This window comes from Tupaia chinensis, unplaced genomic scaffold, assembly GCF_000334495.1.
Source record: "Tupaia chinensis unplaced genomic scaffold, TupChi_1.0 Scaffold000225_1, whole genome shotgun sequence".
NCBI classification, from domain to species: Eukaryota; Metazoa; Chordata; class Mammalia; order Scandentia; family Tupaiidae; genus Tupaia; species Tupaia belangeri.
The window spans coordinates 4,257,724-4,279,808 of NW_006159700.1; the positions used below are offsets into that span (position 1 = coordinate 4,257,724).

A 22,085-nucleotide genomic window follows, 5' to 3' on the forward strand; every position below is an offset into this window, starting at 1 on the left:
AGCGTAAGGGAAATAAAATATTTTATAGAAGCATAGATATTGTGGTCTCTGTGTTAGGAAGGCAAAAATATTGACTTTATTTAATCTGCTTACTTATTCACATCTCTGCCAAACCCCAAGATAGTTCTAAATGATGTCCATGGCATCAATTAGCAGACAGGACTTTACAGAAAAAGTAATTTCTTCTTTTTAAAGAAGTATGTATTTAATTTTATTTATTCATTCACTTATTATTATTATGCTTTTTAATTTGACCAAAGAGAAACATACACAGAGAGAGAGAGAGAAAGAGGGAAAGTAAGCCACCAGGTCTGAGACTTGAACCGTGGTCAGCCATGTGGGAGTGTCCAGCAACTTAACCACCACGTTACCTACTGGTCCCCAGAAAAAGTAATTTCAATTGTAACTTAAACAAAGGAAAGACACGTAAACATATTCTACTTTGTCTTTGGGTTCATTAATCCACCGGCTATGCAGGTTAATCTCTTTAAAACTGGCAAGAGAATATTATAATAGAAAGAAAAATGAATGTTGCATAGGAAACTAGATTTCTACATCTAACTTTGCTATCGTCCTGTTTAAGATTGAGCAAATAACTTGACGTCTCTGGGCTTCAATTTACTTCACCAAAAAAATGATGGAGTTGGAATAATGAATTGTGAAGCCTTTTTCAATGCTAAGAGTGTTTCAAGTAGTAACACATATGTCTTCTCTTTTTTCTTTTGTTTTTAATGTATTTTATCTACCACAATCTATATTCTTCCAAAGTTAACTTCAGTGATTTTTATTTTCCTTTTCTTTTCTTTAATAAAAATAATACTGAGGCCACAGTGAAATGTCATAAGGAATAATTAACATAAAGTTTGTAGTTCCCAATTAGTAACTGAAAGCTATGCAGCAAGGTAGCAGTTTTTTAGAATATTCTCAATATGTAGAATAACAGTTTAAGATGATGACCTTCAAAATTATGTTTAGAAACTATTTTAACTATCCGAGAGAATTTAGGCTGGACAAAACCCTAAATACGCTCTTTAAAAGAAGTAAATGTGGGGACCAGCAGTTGACGTGATGGCTATGTCGCTGGACTCCCATGTAGTCGACCACGGTTCGAGTCCCAGACCCAGTGGCTTAAAATTCACGCCGGGCTTGTGTGCGTGTGTGCCCAAGATTCCGAGAGGAGAATGGAGGAGAAGGGATCGCGGCGTTACTATCACCCCTGGGGGATGATTTCTCACTTTCTGTCTCTCCATCTCTCTCTGTCTGGCAAGCGCAAGCGCCCTATAGCAAAAAAAAAAAAGAAAGGGCAAGCCGCCTTAAACAAAAAAAAAAAAAAAAAAGAGGTAAATGTGGGCCAGCTTGTGGTCTTGTATTTAAGGTGGTTGGATCTCACATGGCCAACCATGAGGTTCAAGCCCTAGAACTGATGACTTTAGAAACACACTGGCTGCACACACACATGTGCATGCAGGTCCAAAATCTGGATAGGAAAGAGAGATGGAGGTTGAAAGGACTGTAGTGAGACCATGTTCCATGGGCTGGAGGTGATTTCTCACCTTTCTCTCTATCTCTCTCCAGGGACTGCATGTGATTGGTGAGATGGAAGAGGTATGTGTTTTTTAAAGTTAAACTGGTCTCATAAGTTCATCTCTAAGATTGAGAAACATGGGATATTAGCTGTTTACTAGCATTTCCCATTCATTATTCTATGTTATAATCACATACCAACTACGAAGTCCAAATTCTACAAACTTGTAGCTATTACTATACTGTTGTTACTTGCTTTCATACTTTTTAGCATGAAAACATGTAGTTTCTCACTAGAAAGGAGGCAAGGGAAAACATAACATCTTATAGATTTCTAATTTCCTTCAAAATGTGTCGGTGCTGCTTTGGCACACAAAGTGGTATTTCCAAATGCTTACAGACACAGGATTATTATTGATATTTATGATAGTATATAATATATTTTCAATTGGAGGAAATGACAGTAAAGGCTCAATGCTCATTTTTAAGATTTTAAATTGTTTAGAATAAATACGAAATGATTTTTTTAAAAATTCATGATAGCGGGTGTGGGTTTGTGAGAAAAAAAGAGAGACGTGTATAAACTTGATCTTTTGGAAGTCTTTCCTATACTTTGAGATTGCACAAACTCTGTGTTGAATAAATAAAATGGACTACATGGAATGCAGTTGAGCTCTTTGTGTTTGTTTTACATTCCCCTGGTAATCTCAACCAGTAAACTGGCAAAGGCTCGTGTTTGCTGCTATTATAAAGCTGTATACTAAAGAATCTTATGAATTTGGAATCCTAAACCATTCTGGATATTTCAGCAATGCATCTCATTGATTAAAGAGCTGTATCGTTTGCCAAAATTTCAGTGATTCCATAGGGTTTAGTTTGAATGCTTTTTCCTAATTCCTCATAGCTTTTTTTTTTTTATTTCACATTAGTAGATATCATTTATTTCTAAGACTTGGATTTTCTCCAGTTAAGCCATAAACCAATATTAACATTTCATTGAAGGGTAATTTATCATATAGTCATCAAAAAATATTTAAGAAGCATTAGTAAAATGACGTTATTATATTAAAACCTTTCTTTATCATGACTCGTTAGGCTGCATAGCGTTGTAACTTTCCTTTCTTCACTTACTTCTCACTTACAAAACTCCCTAACACAGTTTAAGAAGATTTGCAAGGACTTTCTCATATGTCCATATTTTACTTTGCAACCAGAAAAATCTTTGCATTAACATTTTGCTCCAGAATGTAGTTGTTGAAAACTAAAGATAATAGGAAAGGATAGTCAAAAAGAGACTTTTCTTTAATGGTTAAATCATTCTCCCCAAATATCCATAAAGTTGACAGTATCGTCTCCTGCAATGCCTACAAGAAAAGACATTCCTTCCCCCATTGAAACGCTCAGGGTGACCACCACAGTTACCTGGCCATCACTGTTTTAGATACAAACAGAAATTATAAAATACCTATGTACTCTAAATAGTAAGTGCTGTGCTACTTAGACAATAGTGCAAACACTAAATTATTCTTAAAATGAAATAACTAATGCCAACTTCAGATGACAGAACACTTTCTTCTTTTTTATTTTTATTTATTTATTTTTTTGAGAGAGGTTTTTGCTATAGGGCGTGTGCGCTCGCCAGACAGAGAGAGACAGAGAGACAGTAAGCGAGAAATCACACCCCAGGGGTATGGCCACGCCACAATCCCCTCTCCTCCATTCTCCTCTCGGGATCTTGGGCACACACGCACACGCGCCCGGCGTGAGTTTAAGCCACCAGGTCCGGGACTCGAACCATGGTCGACTACGTGGGAGTCCAGCGACATAGCCATTACGCTAACTGCTGGTCCCCTGACAGAACACTTTCTATAACAAAGGTATTAATAATAATAAGCTTCTGACATACTGACACTGACCTAAAGGTTTTTATATAGTAATTCATTTTAATCTTATAACAATCCAATGAAAGCTGTACGATTATTTAAATGAGAAAAGTTAAAGATAGAAAAGTTACATAACTCAGATATTAGTTGGGAGAACAGAAATTTGAGCCCAGATAGTTTAAATAAGCGGCTACTCCAATCACTGTGACAGGATGCAGGAAGTATGCAGTTATAAAATCCTGATAGTAACAGCTAAGCTGTGCCAGACTGTTAATACAAATGACCTACACGGGAGAGGTTCTGGGTTCGTGTTCCGGAACCCCACTAGCATACCAGGCGTACGTGTGTGTGTCTGTGACCTGGGCTGGCTAGGACTGAGAAGTGACCTGCAGCGTGAAGATTCCTGTTGGGAGTGTCTATCTCTTGCTCTCTCATGAAATTGATTAATTAATTCTTAAAAGTTCTGGTGTTGTTCATAGAGTTATCAGTGTAAGAGCTTGCTCTTGTGGGATGCATCTGAGCAATCGCATATCTAGGTTCTCACTTCCCTATTATAATTTTGATGCAATAGATTTAACTAGAAAGAAGTGTGACTAACAAGATGTGGTTTAGGGTTTTTGTTGTTGTTTTCTTTTACTTAAGACCAGGTCTCATTACGTTGTCCAGGCCAGAATAAAGTTTGTGATCCTTTACCTCAGCCTTCCCAAACTGCTTAGATTACAGGCACATGCCTCTGTTCTCAGCCTTATGATGGAGCAGGAATAAAAAGTGGGCCTATCATATGGGCCCAGTCTGCAAGGCACTGTCTTAGCAGCATGCACTGCCACGGCTGGGCTCAAAATGCGATTTTCAACCAACAGCTACGGATTATAATCTTTAAATTCTAGCATTTTATCAGATCTGATAGTCATGAATTTTATTTAATAGTGCATGAATTTTATTTTTTGGATGATTTTATTTCATTCTTTGTGTTTTGGACCTGAGTAATAGCCTTTAGGCTATAAATGTTGAGGAAGACTAACTTGAAAAGATAATGCCAGGCTAAAAAACACAGATTTAAATGAATCAAGGAACTCTTATCAAACATATCTAAGTGGGTGACCAGCAGTTAGCATAATGGCTATGTCGCTGAACTCCCACGTGGTCAACCACGGTTTGAGTCCTGGACCCGGTGGTGGCTTAAACTCACGCTGGGCGCATGTGCATGTGTGCCCAAGATCCCAAGAGGAAAATGGAGAAGAAGGGATTGTGAGGTGCCCATCCCCCCGGGGGGGATGACTTCTCACTTTCTGTCTCTCTGTCTTTCTAGCAAGCACACAGGCCCTATAGCAAAAACCTCTCAAAAAAAAAAAAAAACAACCTAAGTGGCAAACAATCCATGTTTCATAATGAAACTCTTTGACATTCATATTTTATTTTGTTGGTCTCATTTCTGTAGATTTCTTTCAGAATTCCTTATTTGTCTCATGTGCCTGTTCTTTCTACCTAAATTCTCTCACTTTCTCACTTTTAGAACTTGGAGAACAACAAACAGATAATGAAGGATCACTGACTTCTTTTGTTGCTGTATGGTGCAAACTAACGTGCTAATCTTTTTAAAATTATATTCATATACATCTTAATAAAACTAAATCTCATATGAATAGATCAACACTGGGGCCAGCAGGAGGTATAGTGGTTAAGGCACTGGACTCCCATAAGGCTGACTGTAGTTTGAGTTCTGGACCCAGCAGCTAGAAACACACCAGGCACATGTGCATGTGTGCCCAAAATCCCAAGAGGAGAATTGAAGAGAAGGGATTGAGGTGTTGTTATCCCCTGGTGGTGATTTCTCGCTTTCTGTTTCTCTGTCTCTCTCTAATGAGCGCATGAGCCTGATAGCAAAAATCTCTCTCAAAAAAGGGGGGTGGGGAGAAAGAATGGAAAGATAAACACTTCAGTCTTTTTTGTGATAATTATACATTTTAGTATGAAAAATTCGGGCTAGGCAAATAGTGTGCTAGTTAAGGCAGCTGGATCCCACACGGTTGATGTGAGGTTCTAGTCTCAAATCCAGCAGTTTGAAAAACATGGGTACATGTGTATGCATGCCCAAAATTCCGAGAGGAGAATAGAGAAAGGACTACTGTGTGGTCATACCCTGGGACGTGTTTTTCCTTTCTCTTTCTCTCTCTTTCTCTCTGTTCTTCTCTAGCATGTGCATATACCCTACAGCAATTTTAAAAAATAGAATGAGGTAGTTAATAAATGAATCATTTTCATGAAAAAAAATTCATGATTCTTCATCTTGAGTATGAATCTTATACCAAAAATAAGCTGAAAGTTTTACGGAATTCACCTTTATAGAAAAGACAACTCAGCATTCTTGTTAAAAGTTGGAAATAATGGAAAATGTTATAGCCTTCTTTAAGGTTGATCAAAACAATTTTAAAAGTTTGTGCATTAATGTTCTAATTATGACAGCAATAGGACACTAATACATGGTCCATTAATAGATTCTTTAAGCCTAATTTTAAAATATATGCAGATTTTCCTATTAAAAATTTGTCTCAGATATAATCTTTCTCTCAAAAATTTTTACCTCCAGGGACTCTCAAACTCTTGCATGGCCTACAACGCCTTTTAAGAACAAAACACACCCCAACCCAGTCTCCTTGCTCCACTCCACACATGCATTGACTACTTCTCCGGCACACAGCAACTCAGCCACCCCCGCCTCCAGCTAGTCTTTGAAGAGACAAGCATGAGTCATCTATCCACATCTGAAATACTTTTCCATCATGCGGTCACATCTCACTCCCACACATCCTTTAGGGATATGATCTTCTCTGAGATCTCTTATGAGTACTTCACGTAAAATAGTACCATCTTTCCCACTTCTACTCCCAACATTGTGCTGACCTGCTCTATTTCTCTCCATAGAAATTTTTATAGCCTAGATTACTCTATTACTACATAAAATGCTTTATTAGTAATACATTAAGTATACTAATATAATAGTATGTATGTTGCATAACATGTACAGTTAGCTTTATGCTGCATCAGAAGAGTCAACCAACCTCAGACATTTATGTTAGTGCTGATGTGTACTAGATAGGTCTACACTGGTTGTGTACATACTGAACATACATAGACTTCTTTTCTTGACATTATTCCCTAAACAATACAGCATGACCATTGTTCACACAGCAGTTACACCGCTATAGGTATATGTAATCCAGAGATGATTTAAAGTATACAACAGCATGTGTGTAGTTATATGCAAATACTACACCATTTTATATAAGGGACTTGAACTTCTGAAGATTTTGGTATCCAGAGGAGTCTTGGAACCAATTCTCTGCAGATCCTGAGGAATGACTATACTATATAAAGGATTATAATACATTCCATCTTAATGAATAAAAATACATTTATTTTCTTAGTGACATCTTCCAAAAGGTATTTTGCTCATTGGAGACAAGCTCTGGGAGGATAGGGTCATTATCTTTTTTGGATCTCAAATCCGTTTTGATTGCTGAAGGTAGATTTTTGCATAAATTAGGAATTAAGTTCAGGTCAATGAACTTCTATTTATTTTTGACTATATGAATGAATGAATAAATGAACTGACATTTATTTTTACTATATATCTCTGTCACTCCTGCTATGTTTATGCATATATTTAAGAAATACGTTTAAAATGTTACATTCAGTGAAGACATGTGGCTAAGTTTATATGTTAACCATCTCTTCTATTAAAAACTTAACGGCTATTTTAAGTAACTCCCTCCTGTTTTTATTTGATGATTTAAATTAGTTAAATCTGATGAAGTCTTTGGAACTGTTTAAAGGCAGTTTACCATTTAAAAGCAGTGGCTTTCAAACTCTTTTTATTGTGACTCACAGTATTATGGAACAAATTGATCTGTACCACATGCATTCAGAAAATGTTTCTTTTTCTCTTTTATCTCCTCTATAAATAAATGCTTCTCATGACCCACTACATAGATGATAACTGCAGACTGAAAATATCACCACTATTAAGTACACAGGATATTATGAACAATTCCCAGTAAATTGTTATTAATATTGACACTGTACATTAAAACAAACAAAAACTAATGAACACTATATAGAATAATACATATTTAAAATAATCCATTACTTTGTATTAATATATAATCTGAAATCATTATACTATAAAAATTAATTGTGAAAATTTGAAAACAATATTCTATAAAATGAAAGTACTGAGAATTAAAATGTGTTCTAAAAAATAAAAAGAAGTATGATATGAAGGAGAAAGCTATTACTTTAAAACTGAAGATACATCAACATAAATGTTATTATGTATTTCCCTACAGAGAATTTTAATTCTTTTTTTTTTTGAGAGGTTTTTGCTATAAGGTACATTTGATTGCCATAAAGGCAAAGAGAGACAGAGAGACAGAAAGCGAGAAATCACCCCCCCACCCAATGAGGGATGGACATGCCACAATCTCTTCTCCATTCTCCTCTCGGGATCTTGGGCACACAAGCACATGTGCCCAGTGTGAATTTAAGCCACCAGGTCCAGGACTCGAACTGTGGTCGACCACATGGGAGTCCAGCAACATAGCCATTATGCCAACTGCTGGTCTTGAAAATTTTAATTCTTAAACAGCCCTGCTAAATGTATCAACTTGATTTGTAAACAGTCAATGACAAAAATAAGTGAAGTTATGTGAATCTTCTAAAGCTATGATTATGTGTGCATATATATTCTATTCAGTTTCTTGGCTAGATCCTTGATTAATAAAATACCCTCATTAATACTTTATGTTCCAGTGAAGTTTTATGCCCCCTGCTGGCCCTACCTGGTTTGAGTTTTAAGCCACCTGGTCTGGGGCTCAAATCGTGGTTAGTTGGCTGGCTATACAGGGATCTAACACCGTAACTAACACCTGCTGGCCCCTCAAAATGGAATTTTTAATTATATAATATAGACAATATTTGGTAACTTCATTTGAAGGATGTATTATACTATGATTGATAACATTATCAAAAACTGAGAATGCACTTTAGAATAATACTGACTTTCTAAATTAAAATCATTTATATATATATATATTTTACTAATACTTAATACTTGGAATATCTGTTGCTGAGATGGATACTAACTTTTCATTTTCAGTTACCTAAACTTTTCATGCTAAATCATGGCAATTGACCTTCATATTAACTTCACAGGGAAATTCATAACCATTGTGATTATTTCAAATACATCAGTTTTTTATAGAAAATATTTTTGAGCATTATCTTTGTTGAAAAGTCAGCAAGAAAACATGCAGTTGCTATATTCCATAAATTCACTGCTGAGTAACAGCTCTAGAAGAACATCTTGGAGATGAACTTATAAATGCTTCCCCTTGCTGATTCAGACTTAGACCAACCCTATAGAGGTTTACGCCACTGACTTTCTCTTGATAAACTTTTGTTCCTAAAATAATCCCTCATGCTTAATCTTACTATATCCCAATGTACAGTTCGCTAATGTATAAACCTTTAGGTTCTCCTAAAAATAATAATTTTTTTTGTTTTCTCTCATGTTATTGCTATAGTTTACTTAAGTTTGACCAACTCTCATATTGGCAGTCAGAACTCTTTTAATTCATTTCTGTCTCTTTCAAATTTAGACTCAGATTTCTTGCAAAACATCTTCAAGCTTGCTGTTTACTAACTATGAAAAAAATACCTAAAAGTGCCAGGGGCTGCATGTGCTCACCAAGAAACACAAAGAGACATAAGATGGGGTGAGGAAAAGTGAGAAATCATCTGCTATGGGGAATGGTCACCAGCCAAATCCCTCCTCCTCTTCTCCCTCATTTTAGGATTTTGGCACACACACATACTCAGTGTATTTCTCAACTTGCTGAGTCTGAGTCTGCCATGTGGGATCCAGACACGGTAACCACTATGCTACCAGCTGGTCCAAGCACCCTTCTTCAAAGTCTCTTTTGCAAATTGCATTTACTCATTTGTGTACGTTTCCAACAATAACAAAAATAGGTCACGTGTTTGAAAACATAGTGTAGTGAAACGTAGTGTTTATACTTTTTCTGTTAAAAATGCAGCAACCTGTTATCGGTTGAAGATATTTTGATCAACGGGACTGGGGAGAAATGTTCACATATTGAAATGCTCACGCTGTAAGCTAAACAATGTGATTGAATGTATATAAAAAATTTTAAAAATAAAATAAAAAATATATTAAAAAATTCAGCAACCTAAACAAAGAATCACAAAAAAAAGGAATAAAACTGGTTTTTGTTGTTGTTGGATTTTCTTAATAGTTCAAGTTGTGTTGTTTTCAGACAATAATTACATTCATTAAAATTGTAGCTCATTTTTCTCATTTTTGAATAGTTTTTATTTTTAGTCTGAGTAATGCAACATTACAATGTTTTAAAAGGAAGGTAATTTGTTAGCTATTTCCTATAGGTCATAATATTGGAAATAATTTTTAACAATAGCCTCATTTAAAGAAAATACATGCATTACATAAACAGATATTTTAAGACTTTATTTTTTTTTTCCAGAGAGTATGTGCACAGAGAAAAAGAGAGAGACCGTGGGAAAGAGGGAGAGGGAAAGCACCCTCCATGGGTAATGGTCAAACCACAATCCCTTCTCCTTTAATTATCCCTGCTTTTTGGATTTGGGGCACATGCAACATGCACCCAGCATGTTTCTCAAATTTCCAGATCTGAGACTTGAATACTGTAATAAGCCATGTGTGATCCACTTGTCTTAACTACCACAACTATGGACTGACCCTTAAGACACCTTAAAAAAAAAATCATTTATTTAGAAAGAAAAATAACTTCCCATACTATACACAATTATTTTTGTAAGCTTTTTCCAGAGTATATTTATTGGGAAATACCAAAGTATTGATAATCTTTCTAAGATCAACCATAAATTAGTAATAATACTCTAAGAAGATAAAATGCTATTAAATAATTAAGTTATTTAATATAAATAAATTAATAAATTATATAATTCAATTTAATTAATAATTTAAATAAATCAACAGAGTAAAGAATATGATATAAACTATTTTAAATAATTAGGTTATTTAATATAAATAAATTAATAAATTATATCATTCAATTTAATTAATAATTTAAATAAATCAACAGAGTAAAGAATATTATATGAACTATTTTTACCTTGGCATTGTAGGGAATGTAATGTTTTGATAAAGCTTCAGGGGTATGCATCCATGTTTTGTCTGCAATGAAGAATACACAGTGGTAAGTTACAGGTTCTCATGATGTCCTATTAGCATGATTATTTGTAGAGATTCTGAGATGCAGAAAGGGTTTCTGAATCTGAAACTCTTTTGTTAAGATGAGTAAAAGCAATCAGATAGCTAATTATGTACCTAGAGAGTATTTTAGGGTGATTTCCCAAAGTTTTCAAACAGAATATTGTCCTTAATTCCCAGAACAATAAAGAGTAAACTGCTCCTTACTCATTGTAATTATTCTACTTGGGGATTGAGAATTAACTATTGTAAAGTGAAATTAAACTAGCAACTGTATTTGCATAAAGCTAAAATACAATCAATCTACTATGTTCATTTAGAAAACAGTATTATATTAGGATAATTTTATTCTAAATTTAGAGAAACATTGACTGAGGGTCTACTATCAAGAGATTTAAAAATAGACTTGTCTGCAATAATCTAAAATATTTTCTAAGTTATTGTAATAAGATATTAGAAATAACATTAACTCTGAAAGATAGAAGATACTGAAAATAATTGCTGGTATATATTAGATAAGCTAATTTATTCATATTATCATTAAATTTTGAACTTTACAGATAAATTCTACAAATATTTGGTGGTATAAATAAGAGGGAGAGAAATAATAATATTTACACAAAGCAAATTAATTTTGTTTTAAAACCTGCATTTGTGTGGGGTAAGAATTCTCAATCCTCAAATATGCTTTGTCTTCATTAGGGGAGTTTTGTGTTTATTGTATCCCTTTTGGGAGTTTAAAAATTTAGAATCAATATTATGAACAGGATAATATAAAAAAATGTATTTTACCATGAAACTTAGTAAATAACTACATATTTTATTTATTATATTTAAAAAGAATTTTTTGAGAAAGATTTTTGCTATAGGTCACATGCACTCACCAGAAAGAGAGAGACAGAAAGCGAGAAAACACCTCCCAGGGGAGATGGCCACCCCACAATCCGTTTCTCCTCCATTCTCCTCTTAGGATCTTGGGCACTCATGGTACACGTGCACCCACCGTGCTTTTAAGCCACTGAGTCCATGACTCGAACCATGGTCGACTGCATGAGAGTCCAGTGACATAGCCATTACACCAACTGTTGGTCCTGTTTTTGACCACTTTAAAAAGAAAAAAAAAATGTTTATTCCACATATATGTGAGATCTCGCAATAGTTCTCTCTCTGTGTGTGCCTAATTTCACTAAGCATAATGTCTTTCAGGTCCATCATGTCAACGGCAGTGGCAAATGGCAGCTCTTGTGTAAGGTGAATGATGTTAGATTGTACACGTGCAAGGGGATGTGAAAGCATTCATGGAAAGGTGGAATTAAAGTATGATATTGGTGCAAACATTTATTTTTCGGAGAGGTTTCTGCTATAGGGCGCGTGTGCTTGCCAGACAGAGACAGAGACAGAGAGATAGCGAGAAATCACCCCCAGGGGGGATGGCCACGCCGCAATCCCCTCTCCTCAATTCTTCTCTTGGGATCTTGGGCGCACACGCACATACGCCCAGCGTGAGTTTAAGCCACTGGATCCGGGACTCAAACCACAGTCGACTACATGGGAATCCAGTGACATAGCCATTATGCTAACTGCTGGTCCCTTGGTGCAAACATTTTTGAAATTCATGCATGGCTTTTTCATAATTCCTATTTCTATCAACTTTCTAAAGACCCCTCCCCCCATATATGATGTTTTCTTTATCTGTTCATCTGTCAGTATTTAGATTGTCTTCCACATCCTGGCGGCTATGAATAATGCTGCAGGGAATAATGAATGTGGGAGTGCCCATAGTTCCCGACAGTATCTAATCTCTCAAAGTTAAAGAGCTCCAAATTTCATTCATGCATCCCATTTTACAACATAGAGATGACGTAAACAGAAAGAAACCTTGACTCCTAGATTGTCTAGATGCCTCAACTCCGGGCCATGCCTCTGTCCCAACGCTCTTAGACTGTAGTTCTCATCTGACATCTGCCTCATCTTACTGTCCAAGTCTCTACAAAGTGTCTCATGGATTTTTTTTTTTAACTTGAACCTCAAACTGGACTAAAGTTATTAGGTTTTTGTGTAGACATGAGACAAAATTCAAATATCATTAAAAGTTGAAAGCATAATAAGATTGGGATTATCTGCTGTGAATCTGATTTTATTTTTTCTGGCTGTACCAATAAAATGTTATGCCATTTGTACTCTTGGATAAACTTTCCCCTAGAATTTTCTTTCAGTTGCTTATACAGAAATCAAAACAAAAAGGGAAATAAATTTTTGAGAATCCATAGCATGTAGAAATTAACATAGAGGTTAGAATACAAGAGGATTTTGAAAAGATTGTGGTAATGGGATTAAAGAACAACTTGATTTTGATGCATAGTTTGTTTTTTAAAAAATAAGATGTAGTTTCCATGAACTTTTTGAAGACATTTCCTATAGTCTTAGCAAAGAAGTTGCTTTTATCCAATAGCCTCATTTAAAGAAAATACATGCATTACATAAACAGATATTTTAAGACTTTATTTTTTTTTTCCAGAGAGTATGTGCACAGAGAAAAAGAGAGAGACCGTGGGAAAGAGGGAGAGGGAAAGCACCCTCCATGGGTAATGGTCAAACCACAATCCCTTCTCCTTTAATTATCCCTGCTTTTTGGATTTGGGGCACATGCAACATGCACCCAGCATGTTTCTCAAATTTCCAGATCTGAGACTTGAATACTGTAATAAGCCATGTGTGATCCACTTGTCTTAACTACCACAACTATGGACTGACCCTTAAGACACCTTAAAAAAAAAATCATTTATTTAGAAAGAAAAATAACTTCCCATACTATACACAATTATTTTTGTAAGCTTTTTCCAGAGTATATTTATTGGGAAATACCAAAGTATTGATAATCTTTCTAAGATCAACCATAAATTAGTAATAATACTCTAAGAAGATAAAATGCTATTAAATAATTAGGTTATTTAATATAAATAAATTAATAAATTATATCATTCAATTTAATTAATAATTTAAATAAATCAACAGAGTAAAGAATATTATATGAACTATTTTTACCTTGGCATTGTAGGGAATGTAATGTTTTGATAAAGCTTCAGGGGTATGCATCCATGTTTTGTCTGCAATGAAGAATACACAGTGGTAAGTTACAGGTTCTCATGATGTCCTATTAGCATGATTATTTGTAGAGATTCTGAGATGCAGAAAGGGTTTCTGAATCTGAAACTCTTTTGTTAAGATGAGTAAAAGCAATCAGATAGCTAATTATGTACCTAGAGAGTATTTTAGGGTGATTTCCCAAAGTTTTCAAACAGAATATTGTCCTTAATTCCCAGAACAATAAAGAGTAAACTGCTCCTTACTCATTGTAATTATTCTACTTGGGGATTGAGAATTAACTATTGTAAAGTGAAATTAAACTAGCAACTGTATTTGCATAAAGCTAAAATACAATCAATCTACTATGTTCATTTAGAAAACAGTATTATATTAGGATAATTTTATTCTAAATTTAGAGAAACATTGACTGAGGGTCTACTATCAAGAGATTTAAAAATAGACTTGTCTGCAATAATCTAAAATATTTTCTAAGTTATTGTAATAAGATATTAGAAATAACATTAACTCTGAAAGATAGAAGATACTGAAAATAATTGCTGGTATATATTAGATAAGCTAATTTATTCATATTATCATTAAATTTTGAACTTTACAGATAAATTCTACAAATATTTGGTGGTATAAATAAGAGGGAGAGAAATAATAATATTTACACAAAGCAAATTAATTTTGTTTTAAAACCTGCATTTGTGTGGGGTAAGAATTCTCAATCCTCAAATATGCTTTGTCTTCATTAGGGGAGTTTTGTGTTTATTGTATCCCTTTTGGGAGTTTAAAAATTTAGAATCAATATTATGAACAGGATAATATAAAAAAATGTATTTTACCATGAAACTTAGTAAATAACTACATATTTTATTTATTATATTTAAAAAGAATTTTTTGAGAAAGATTTTTGCTATAGGTCACATGCACTCACCAGAAAGAGAGAGACAGAAAGCGAGAAAACACCTCCCAGGGGATGGCCATGCCACAATCCCTTCCCCTCCATTCGGCTCTCAGCGTACTGGACACACATGCACATATGCCCAGCATGAGTTTTGAACCACCAGGTCTGGGACTTGAACTGCAGTCGACTACGTGGAAGTCCAGTGATATAACCGGTATGCTATCTCCTGGTCCCAAGTATATACTTTAAAAATCAGATTACTAGGACCAGCAGGTGGCTTAGAGATTAAGGTGCTAGAGTCCCAGGTAGTTGAAAGCGGTTGAGTCCAGAACCCAATGAATTGAAACTCATGCCAGTTGCATGTGCATGCTTACACAAAATCCTGAGAGGAGGGACCAACAGCATAATGGCTATGTTACTGGACTCCCACATAGCCAACCACAGTTCGAGTCCCGGACCCGGGGGCTTAAAACTCACAGTGGGCGCATGTGCATGCGTGCCCAAGATCTAGAGAGGAAAATGGAGGAGAAGGGATTGCAGTGTGGCTATCCCCCCTGGGTGGTGATTTCTCGCTTTCTGTCTCTCTGTCTCTCTCTGTCTGTCTGGCGAGCGCATGCGCCCTATAGCAAAAACTTCTCAGGACCAGCAGTTAGCGTAATGGCTATGTCGCTGGACTCCCATGTAGTCAACCGTGGTTTGCGTCCCCAAACCGTAGGCTTAAAACTCACGCCGGGCATGTGTGCATGCCTGCCCAAGATCCCAAGAGGAGAATGGAGGAGAAGGGATTGTGGCGTGGCCATCTCCCCCTGGAGGGTGATTTCTCGCTTTCTGTCTCTCTGTCTCTCTCTATCTGTCTGGCGAGCGCATGCACCCTATAGCAAAAAACAAACAAACAAAAAACCTCTCCAAAAACCGGTTCCCCCCCCCCAAAAAAAAAACCCTGAGAGGAGAATGAAAGAGAAGGGATTGTAATACGGCCATCACCCCTGGGGCAGGTGATTTCTCGATTTCTTTCTTTCTGTCTGTCTGGTGACTGCACATGTTCTATAGCAAAAATTTCTCTCAAAAAAAACAAATCAGATTACTAAAAGGAAAATTTCACTATTCAATTCAGAATTTTTATTTGTTTATTTTTATTTTTTTAAGATTTTTACACAGGGCATGTATGTTCACCAGAGGGGGACAAAGAGAAGGAAAGTGAGATATTACACCTCAGGAGGGATGACCATGCTGAAATCTTTTCTCTTTAATTCTTCTCCCAAGATTTTGGGCAAGCATGCACACACACACCCAGCATGATTTTCAAGTAACCAGTGTAGCCTCGAAATATGGTCAGCCAAGTGGGAATCCAGCACCTTAACCACCACACCACTTGCTAGCCCCTCAATTCAGAATATTTTAGGATGATATTAACAGAAACAAATCTGATATAATTAATATGTTCTCCAACTGCCAGAACATGAACACAGAGAAAATGGTGCATGTTACTGGAAAGTCAGTTACTTACAATATTTGGAATATAAGGCACTATATTTATATTAAAACTGTTTATGTGGTACAATGCACCATTCACAAGACAAAAACAGAAAGTATTAATAGCATTGAGACTGTTCGGACCACTAGAGTGATATATGATAACTGTGCTTGGGTAAAATATTTTGATAAACAATGCATTCTAACCTTCAAAAGACAATATGCCAAGGACATTTAATATGTGAAATTAGGATATGTAAAGTTGTATGATTTTTCACCTTAATTACAGTTTTTATGACTACTAATGGATTGTGATGAGTTCAAGAATAATTGGTACTTGGATTTGGGTTATAGTCCTGCCCTTGTACACTAAAAGAAGTAAATCACAATAACTGTATACCCAAAACAGCAAAACAATAAAAACACAAAATCCCTGATTTCTGGAAGCCTATAAATATACCAAATTTATCTTTTATTCTTTTCTTAATAGTTTTCATGTCTCCTTCCCAAAGCATATTACACTTCTCAGGAGGATATAAAATCTGACTGAAGTATGAATATGATGGTTCGTATCAGTCCTGAGGTACAGACAAAACTGCCTCTCCACAGTTATTTTCAAACTGATGAGATTGCCTGTGCTACAGTCTCACATTACACTGGCCTAGGAGGGCAGGTATATCCAGCTGTTTTCTAGAGACAGACTAAAATAACCTCAGTAAAAATTATCGGTGGATAAGATGCAGTTCCTAAAATGACAAATACATGTATTCACATGATATCAAGTACTAATGTTTCAGTTGTTCCTTACGTAACTTCTACTATATACAGTCTGCTCATAAAACCTAAAAGATTTCTAAAATGAGTCCTAATAATTATTCTTGCTTATCCTTTGGCAAAAGAAAAATAAACGACAATATAAAACTCTTTATTTTAACTCATACAGATGTGGTACCATCTTCGGGAAGGAATACAGATGATGGCCTCTGGTCACTCACCTACGTGCCTACAGAGCAATTAGACAGCATGTGAAACTACTGAAGAAATGGGATTAAGACGTTTTAGAACATACTCCCCTATTCACTAACTTAACATTGAGCATTTGAATGAAAGAAAATGCCAACATTTTGAATTACTGGACATACAACCCAGTTTACTGGCTCTAAATATTTAGACTTCCACGATGTATTTAGATGACCTATTCATCAAAAAATATTCAATAATTCGGGACCAGCAGTTAGCGTAATGGCTATGTTGCTGGACTCCCACGTAGTCGACCGCGGTTCAAGTCCCGGACCTGGTGGCTTAAATTCACACTGGGCGCGTGTGCGTGCGTGCCCAAGATCCCGAGAGGAAAATGGAGGAGAAGGGATTGCGGCGTGACCATCCCCCCTGGAGGGTGATTTCTTGCTTTCTATCTCTCTGTCTCTGTCTGTCTATCTGGCGAGCGCACATGCCCTATAGCAAAAACCTCTCCAAAAAAAAAAGAAGATGGTCTTTTTTTAGGTTTAAAAGATTCAGAATCATTTAGTAAAGTTGCATATGATCGCCAAGTAAATTGAATATCTATAAAATAAAGACATAAGCTTTTACTGTTAGAAAACCATATTGCTTTATGTAGAATATCACATGTAGCATACACTGGTGTTCATTATTAAAAATATGGTTTGAATTATATTTTCTAGGGATATAATTATAGTTCTAGATTGTAAAGTTCCCTGGGTTCTATCATAAAATTCAAATCTTCTTTCTTAAATTAAAATTAAATCAAGTAGTGGGAACCAGCAGTTAGCGTAATGGCTATGTCGCTGGATTCCCACGTAGTTGACCGCGGTTTGTGTCCCGGACCCGGTGGCTTAAAACTCACACCGGACGCATGTGCGTGCATGCCCAAGATCCCGAGAGGAGAATGGAGGAGACGGGATTGCGGCGTGACCATCCCCCCTGGGGGGTGATTTCTCGCTTTCTGTCTCTATGTCTCTCTCTGTCTGTCTGGCGAGCGCACGCGCCCTACAGTGAAAATCTCTCCAAAAAAAAAAAAAAAAGAAAGAAAGAAAGAAAAAAAATTAAATCAAGTAGTGTTATTGTTTAAAACCAGAGGAGAGATTCCAAGATTTCATACTTTAACAAACTCAAAAAATGTGAGTCAGCATTAACTGGTCAACTAAAGACAGACTTGCCAGTATCAAATTCTACCTTGGAGTTAGAACAAACTATTGATCAATAATTTCCTGATAGAGTTTAATCATTACAGTTGAAAAATAAGGGGAGTAGAAATAAATTTAAAAAGAATGAAGCAGAGCATGGAAAACAAGCACTTCTGCTTTGTTATTCTCTAAACCACTCCAATTTTCCCTCTCCTTGACTCTCACTGTGCTCAAATGAGACAATTATGCAATCGAAGTTGCTCGTATAACTAGCCAGCTCTTACGATCTGTTTAACAGCAGTAAAAAACGCATTCCAATCTCCTTCAAATAAGTAGTAGAAATGTGAAGTTTCAATTTTAAGACCATGAAGAAGATAAATATGTACATATGAAAAATAAATAAGATAGGTATGATTAAAGTGATCTTGTGATATATGGTTTCTATTACTTTATTAAAATACTTCTATATCAAAGAATTATTTCTAGACTGTTACTATTAAAAAGAATAAGAAGAAACATTATTTTATTTTTAGAATATGTTTTAAATCAGAAGCAAGCTACAGATGGCAATCAATGTCATTTTCCTTCCCTTTGCTCAGAAAAATCAGTAAAATAATAAATTTCTAGTTCCCCAGAGTTAAAAAGTGCCTTAAAGGTCACATTATATAAATTCTACTGAATGCATTAATATTCTATTTCACATCCAAATGTTTGAATACCTCTCACTTGAGTGACAAAAAAAGTTAGTAATTTGGACAATGCATTACACTTTTATAAGACTTTGTTAGAATTTTTTTCTTGACCATTAAATCAATGACCTTATAATTTACACTCTTTGTCCTTTAATAAGTTTAGTGCCATGCCCAAATGGCAGGTTTCAAGTACTGAAAGACAGCTAGTTATGAAACCAAGGGTTCTCAGTTATGCTTCCTGTCTCAGAGTTAAAAGTTCTGAAGCCACCCTATCCATTTCTATCCTATTCTCTTCTTATGCTAATGTGTTGGTTAACCCTTTAATTCCTTTTAAGAGTGAACACATTGTGTATACTATTATCAACAAAACAAATAAGAGTGTCAGCCACCATGTCTCCTGCTGGCCCACTCACTGTATTCTTTCGCCTTGTTTTTTTTTTTTTTTTTTTTTTTTTTTTTTTTTCAAACCCTTCTTATACTTCCAAACAATAACAATGTGTGAATAATGAGAAAAGTAGCAGACTTTCTAGACTTTTGTTTGGCAATTTACATATACCTTATAGTGTGGAATATGTCTGAGCATATCCATATTCCTACTCTACCAGTCATTCTCCCTGCTTTCAATAATCTATGAGTTCGATTAGGATTGTTTAAGTATTCTCTCTCAAACCACTGATAGTCTGTAAAGTAGGAAAGAGCTCTGTGCCCTCCAATAGAAAACTCCTTCTAGAAGACAAGAGTACCTTATCTTAACTTTACTAAACTAGACAAAACTATCACATTTTTCTCTTTTCTAAAAGTGTGGTATAAAATATTTTGTGAAATTTCATGTTTTTCCTGACCCTTAAAAATATAACATATGCTTGGAGCCAGCAGATGGCATAGCAGTTAAGTTCACTGAGCTCCCACATGGCCAACCGCAATTCAAGTTCTGGACCCAGTGGCTTGAAAATCATGCCACACACATATGCATGGGTGCCCAAGATCTCAGGAGGAGAATGGAGAAGGGATTATGGCATGATCATCCTTCCCAGGGTAATTTCTCACTTTCTCACTTCTCTGTCTCTCTGGCAAGCGCACATACCCTAAGGTAAACATTTATTTTTTAAAAAGTGCTATTTTTTGTATTTGTGTACTTTTAATAATTAAGATATATTACATTATGCTTATTTAAAATTCTTCATTGAAAATTAGTAACAAACTCCCTGGGGCCTCATTGTTATCAAATCACCTGTTAGGAATCTTTATTCCTATTATTCAGTAATACATGAAGTGTGTGTGTGTGTGTGTGTGTGTACACGCACACACTCATGAATGAATTAATGAATGAATTTATGGCTATAATCTTATGTGAGCACTGAGAATTTAGTATTGTATGGCTGTATAAAGAAAATTAGGAATAGATTTCCGATTACTGTATTATTCTCAGTTTTGCAGCACAGCATAAAATTGTCAGGGAACATATTATCACACATGTAATGTATTGTGAATGATGTGTATTAAATAACTCTGCTCTTTCATTAGGATGATATCCAAAGAATATTAATTAGTAATGTTTTCGGATTTGTGCAGTTCTAACTGACCTTTATTCATAAGTCATGCGGTTTGATAATAGGGAAAACAGACTTCTTAATATGTTTGCTCTATTTTCATAGTAATATTGATTTGACTCGAGTCTTTACAAATGAGCACACTTACCTTTCTTCCTGCTAAAAGCACGGTTCATGATGAGGATCAGACAAATGAATGTTTTGTTCAATCACTCTTTATATCCTATAAAAATGAAAAGTATTAAATATTAATAAACTGTTGACCCACCTCTTCTGTGCTAATGCATTTTTCATTTACAAAGTATTTTTTAAAATGTTAAAGCATTTATAAACAACATTCTAAAATGTCCCAAAGCACACTGGGTAAAAATAAACATAACTACTCAATGTTATGAGTGGCACAAGTAAATAAACAACATCTCAACTGAAGTTTCCACAAAATTTCTTAATTTTATTTTTTCCTATTATACATCCAACATTAATTATATTTATCTGCAAATTTAAGAAGAAAAAATGATCAATACTTTTCCCAGAACATATTGGCATGAAGTGAGGACAAGTCTGGGGGTTAAACACTATGAGGATTAAACATCAAAACCAGCAGCTTCGTTTAAAAGACTTTATTTTGTGTAAAGTGGTGGCACAATTGGAACATTTCAATTTTCTTTATGTAATGTTGTTACCTAAAACAAAACAAAAAAATCAATATTTCTAGAATATTTACTCAGAGACACAGAGACAATTCACATTAAGGCCACAAAAGGAAGTTAAGTTTAAATAATTATGGGTAGTGCATCATAATCTCCATCTAGGGTGAAAGTTAACCTTGCAGATGAACCTTAGTGGAAGAAGTAACTTCTTTGTTGATTTGGCAACTAAACATTCTTAAATTCAGAATGCATTTCATATAGGATTTCACTTCTAATTTATTTTCTATAAGAGCTAGTACTACAGACATATTTCAAACAGAGTATTTTAGAAATTAAAACACTTTGGGGACCAGCAGTTGGCGTAATGGCTATGTCACCGGACTCCCATGTAGTCGACTGCAGTTTGAGTCCTGGAACAGGTGGCTTAAACTCACACTGGGCATGTGTGCCCAAGATCCTGAGAGGAGAATGGAGGAGATGGGATTGTGGCATGGCCATCCCCCTGGGAGGGGTGATTTCTCACTTTTTGTCTCTCTCTTTCTGGCAAGCACGCGCACACTATAGCAAAAAAACCTATCCCCCCTCCAAAAAAAAAAAATCAACATTATATAAACAATTCTACATCAATAACTTTCTAGGCATTTGCTTCTGTCATCTCATTTAATCTTCACAAAAGCCCAAAGGGATTGATATTATTCATACCCTCTATTAAACAGTTAAATTATAACATTAAACATTCAACTGTAAATAGTTAAGAAAAATAAGGCTAGGGATAAATGGAGAGATAAATAAAAAGTTAAATACATAAAAAGAAAATTATAATGTGCATAACATTTTGAAATAAAAAAGCGTCGAACTTTACTTCAATTTAACAAACTAAA

At 35.2% G+C, this 22,085-nt stretch overlaps 1 protein-coding gene across 6 annotated transcripts in view; it reads right to left on the reverse strand.

Annotated features, from left to right (window-relative positions):
• GULP1 (GULP PTB domain containing engulfment adaptor 1) overlaps positions 1 to 22,085 on the reverse strand; it is a 227,727-nt gene that overhangs the window by 110,733 nt on the left and 94,909 nt on the right. For 5 of the 6 annotated variants that reach the window (XM_014587590.2, XM_014587588.2, XM_006147845.3 and 2 more), the window contains exon 1: positions 10,601 to 10,658. In XM_014587590.2, coding sequence (XP_014443076.1) covers positions 10,601 to 10,651 — 51 coding nt within the window. In that variant the 5' untranslated portion in view covers positions 10,652 to 10,658. Of the gene's footprint in view, positions 1 to 10,600; positions 10,659 to 13,743; positions 13,806 to 20,702; positions 20,778 to 22,085 lie in introns of those variants that run through there. The other variant, XM_006147846.3, reaches the window with a different exon arrangement.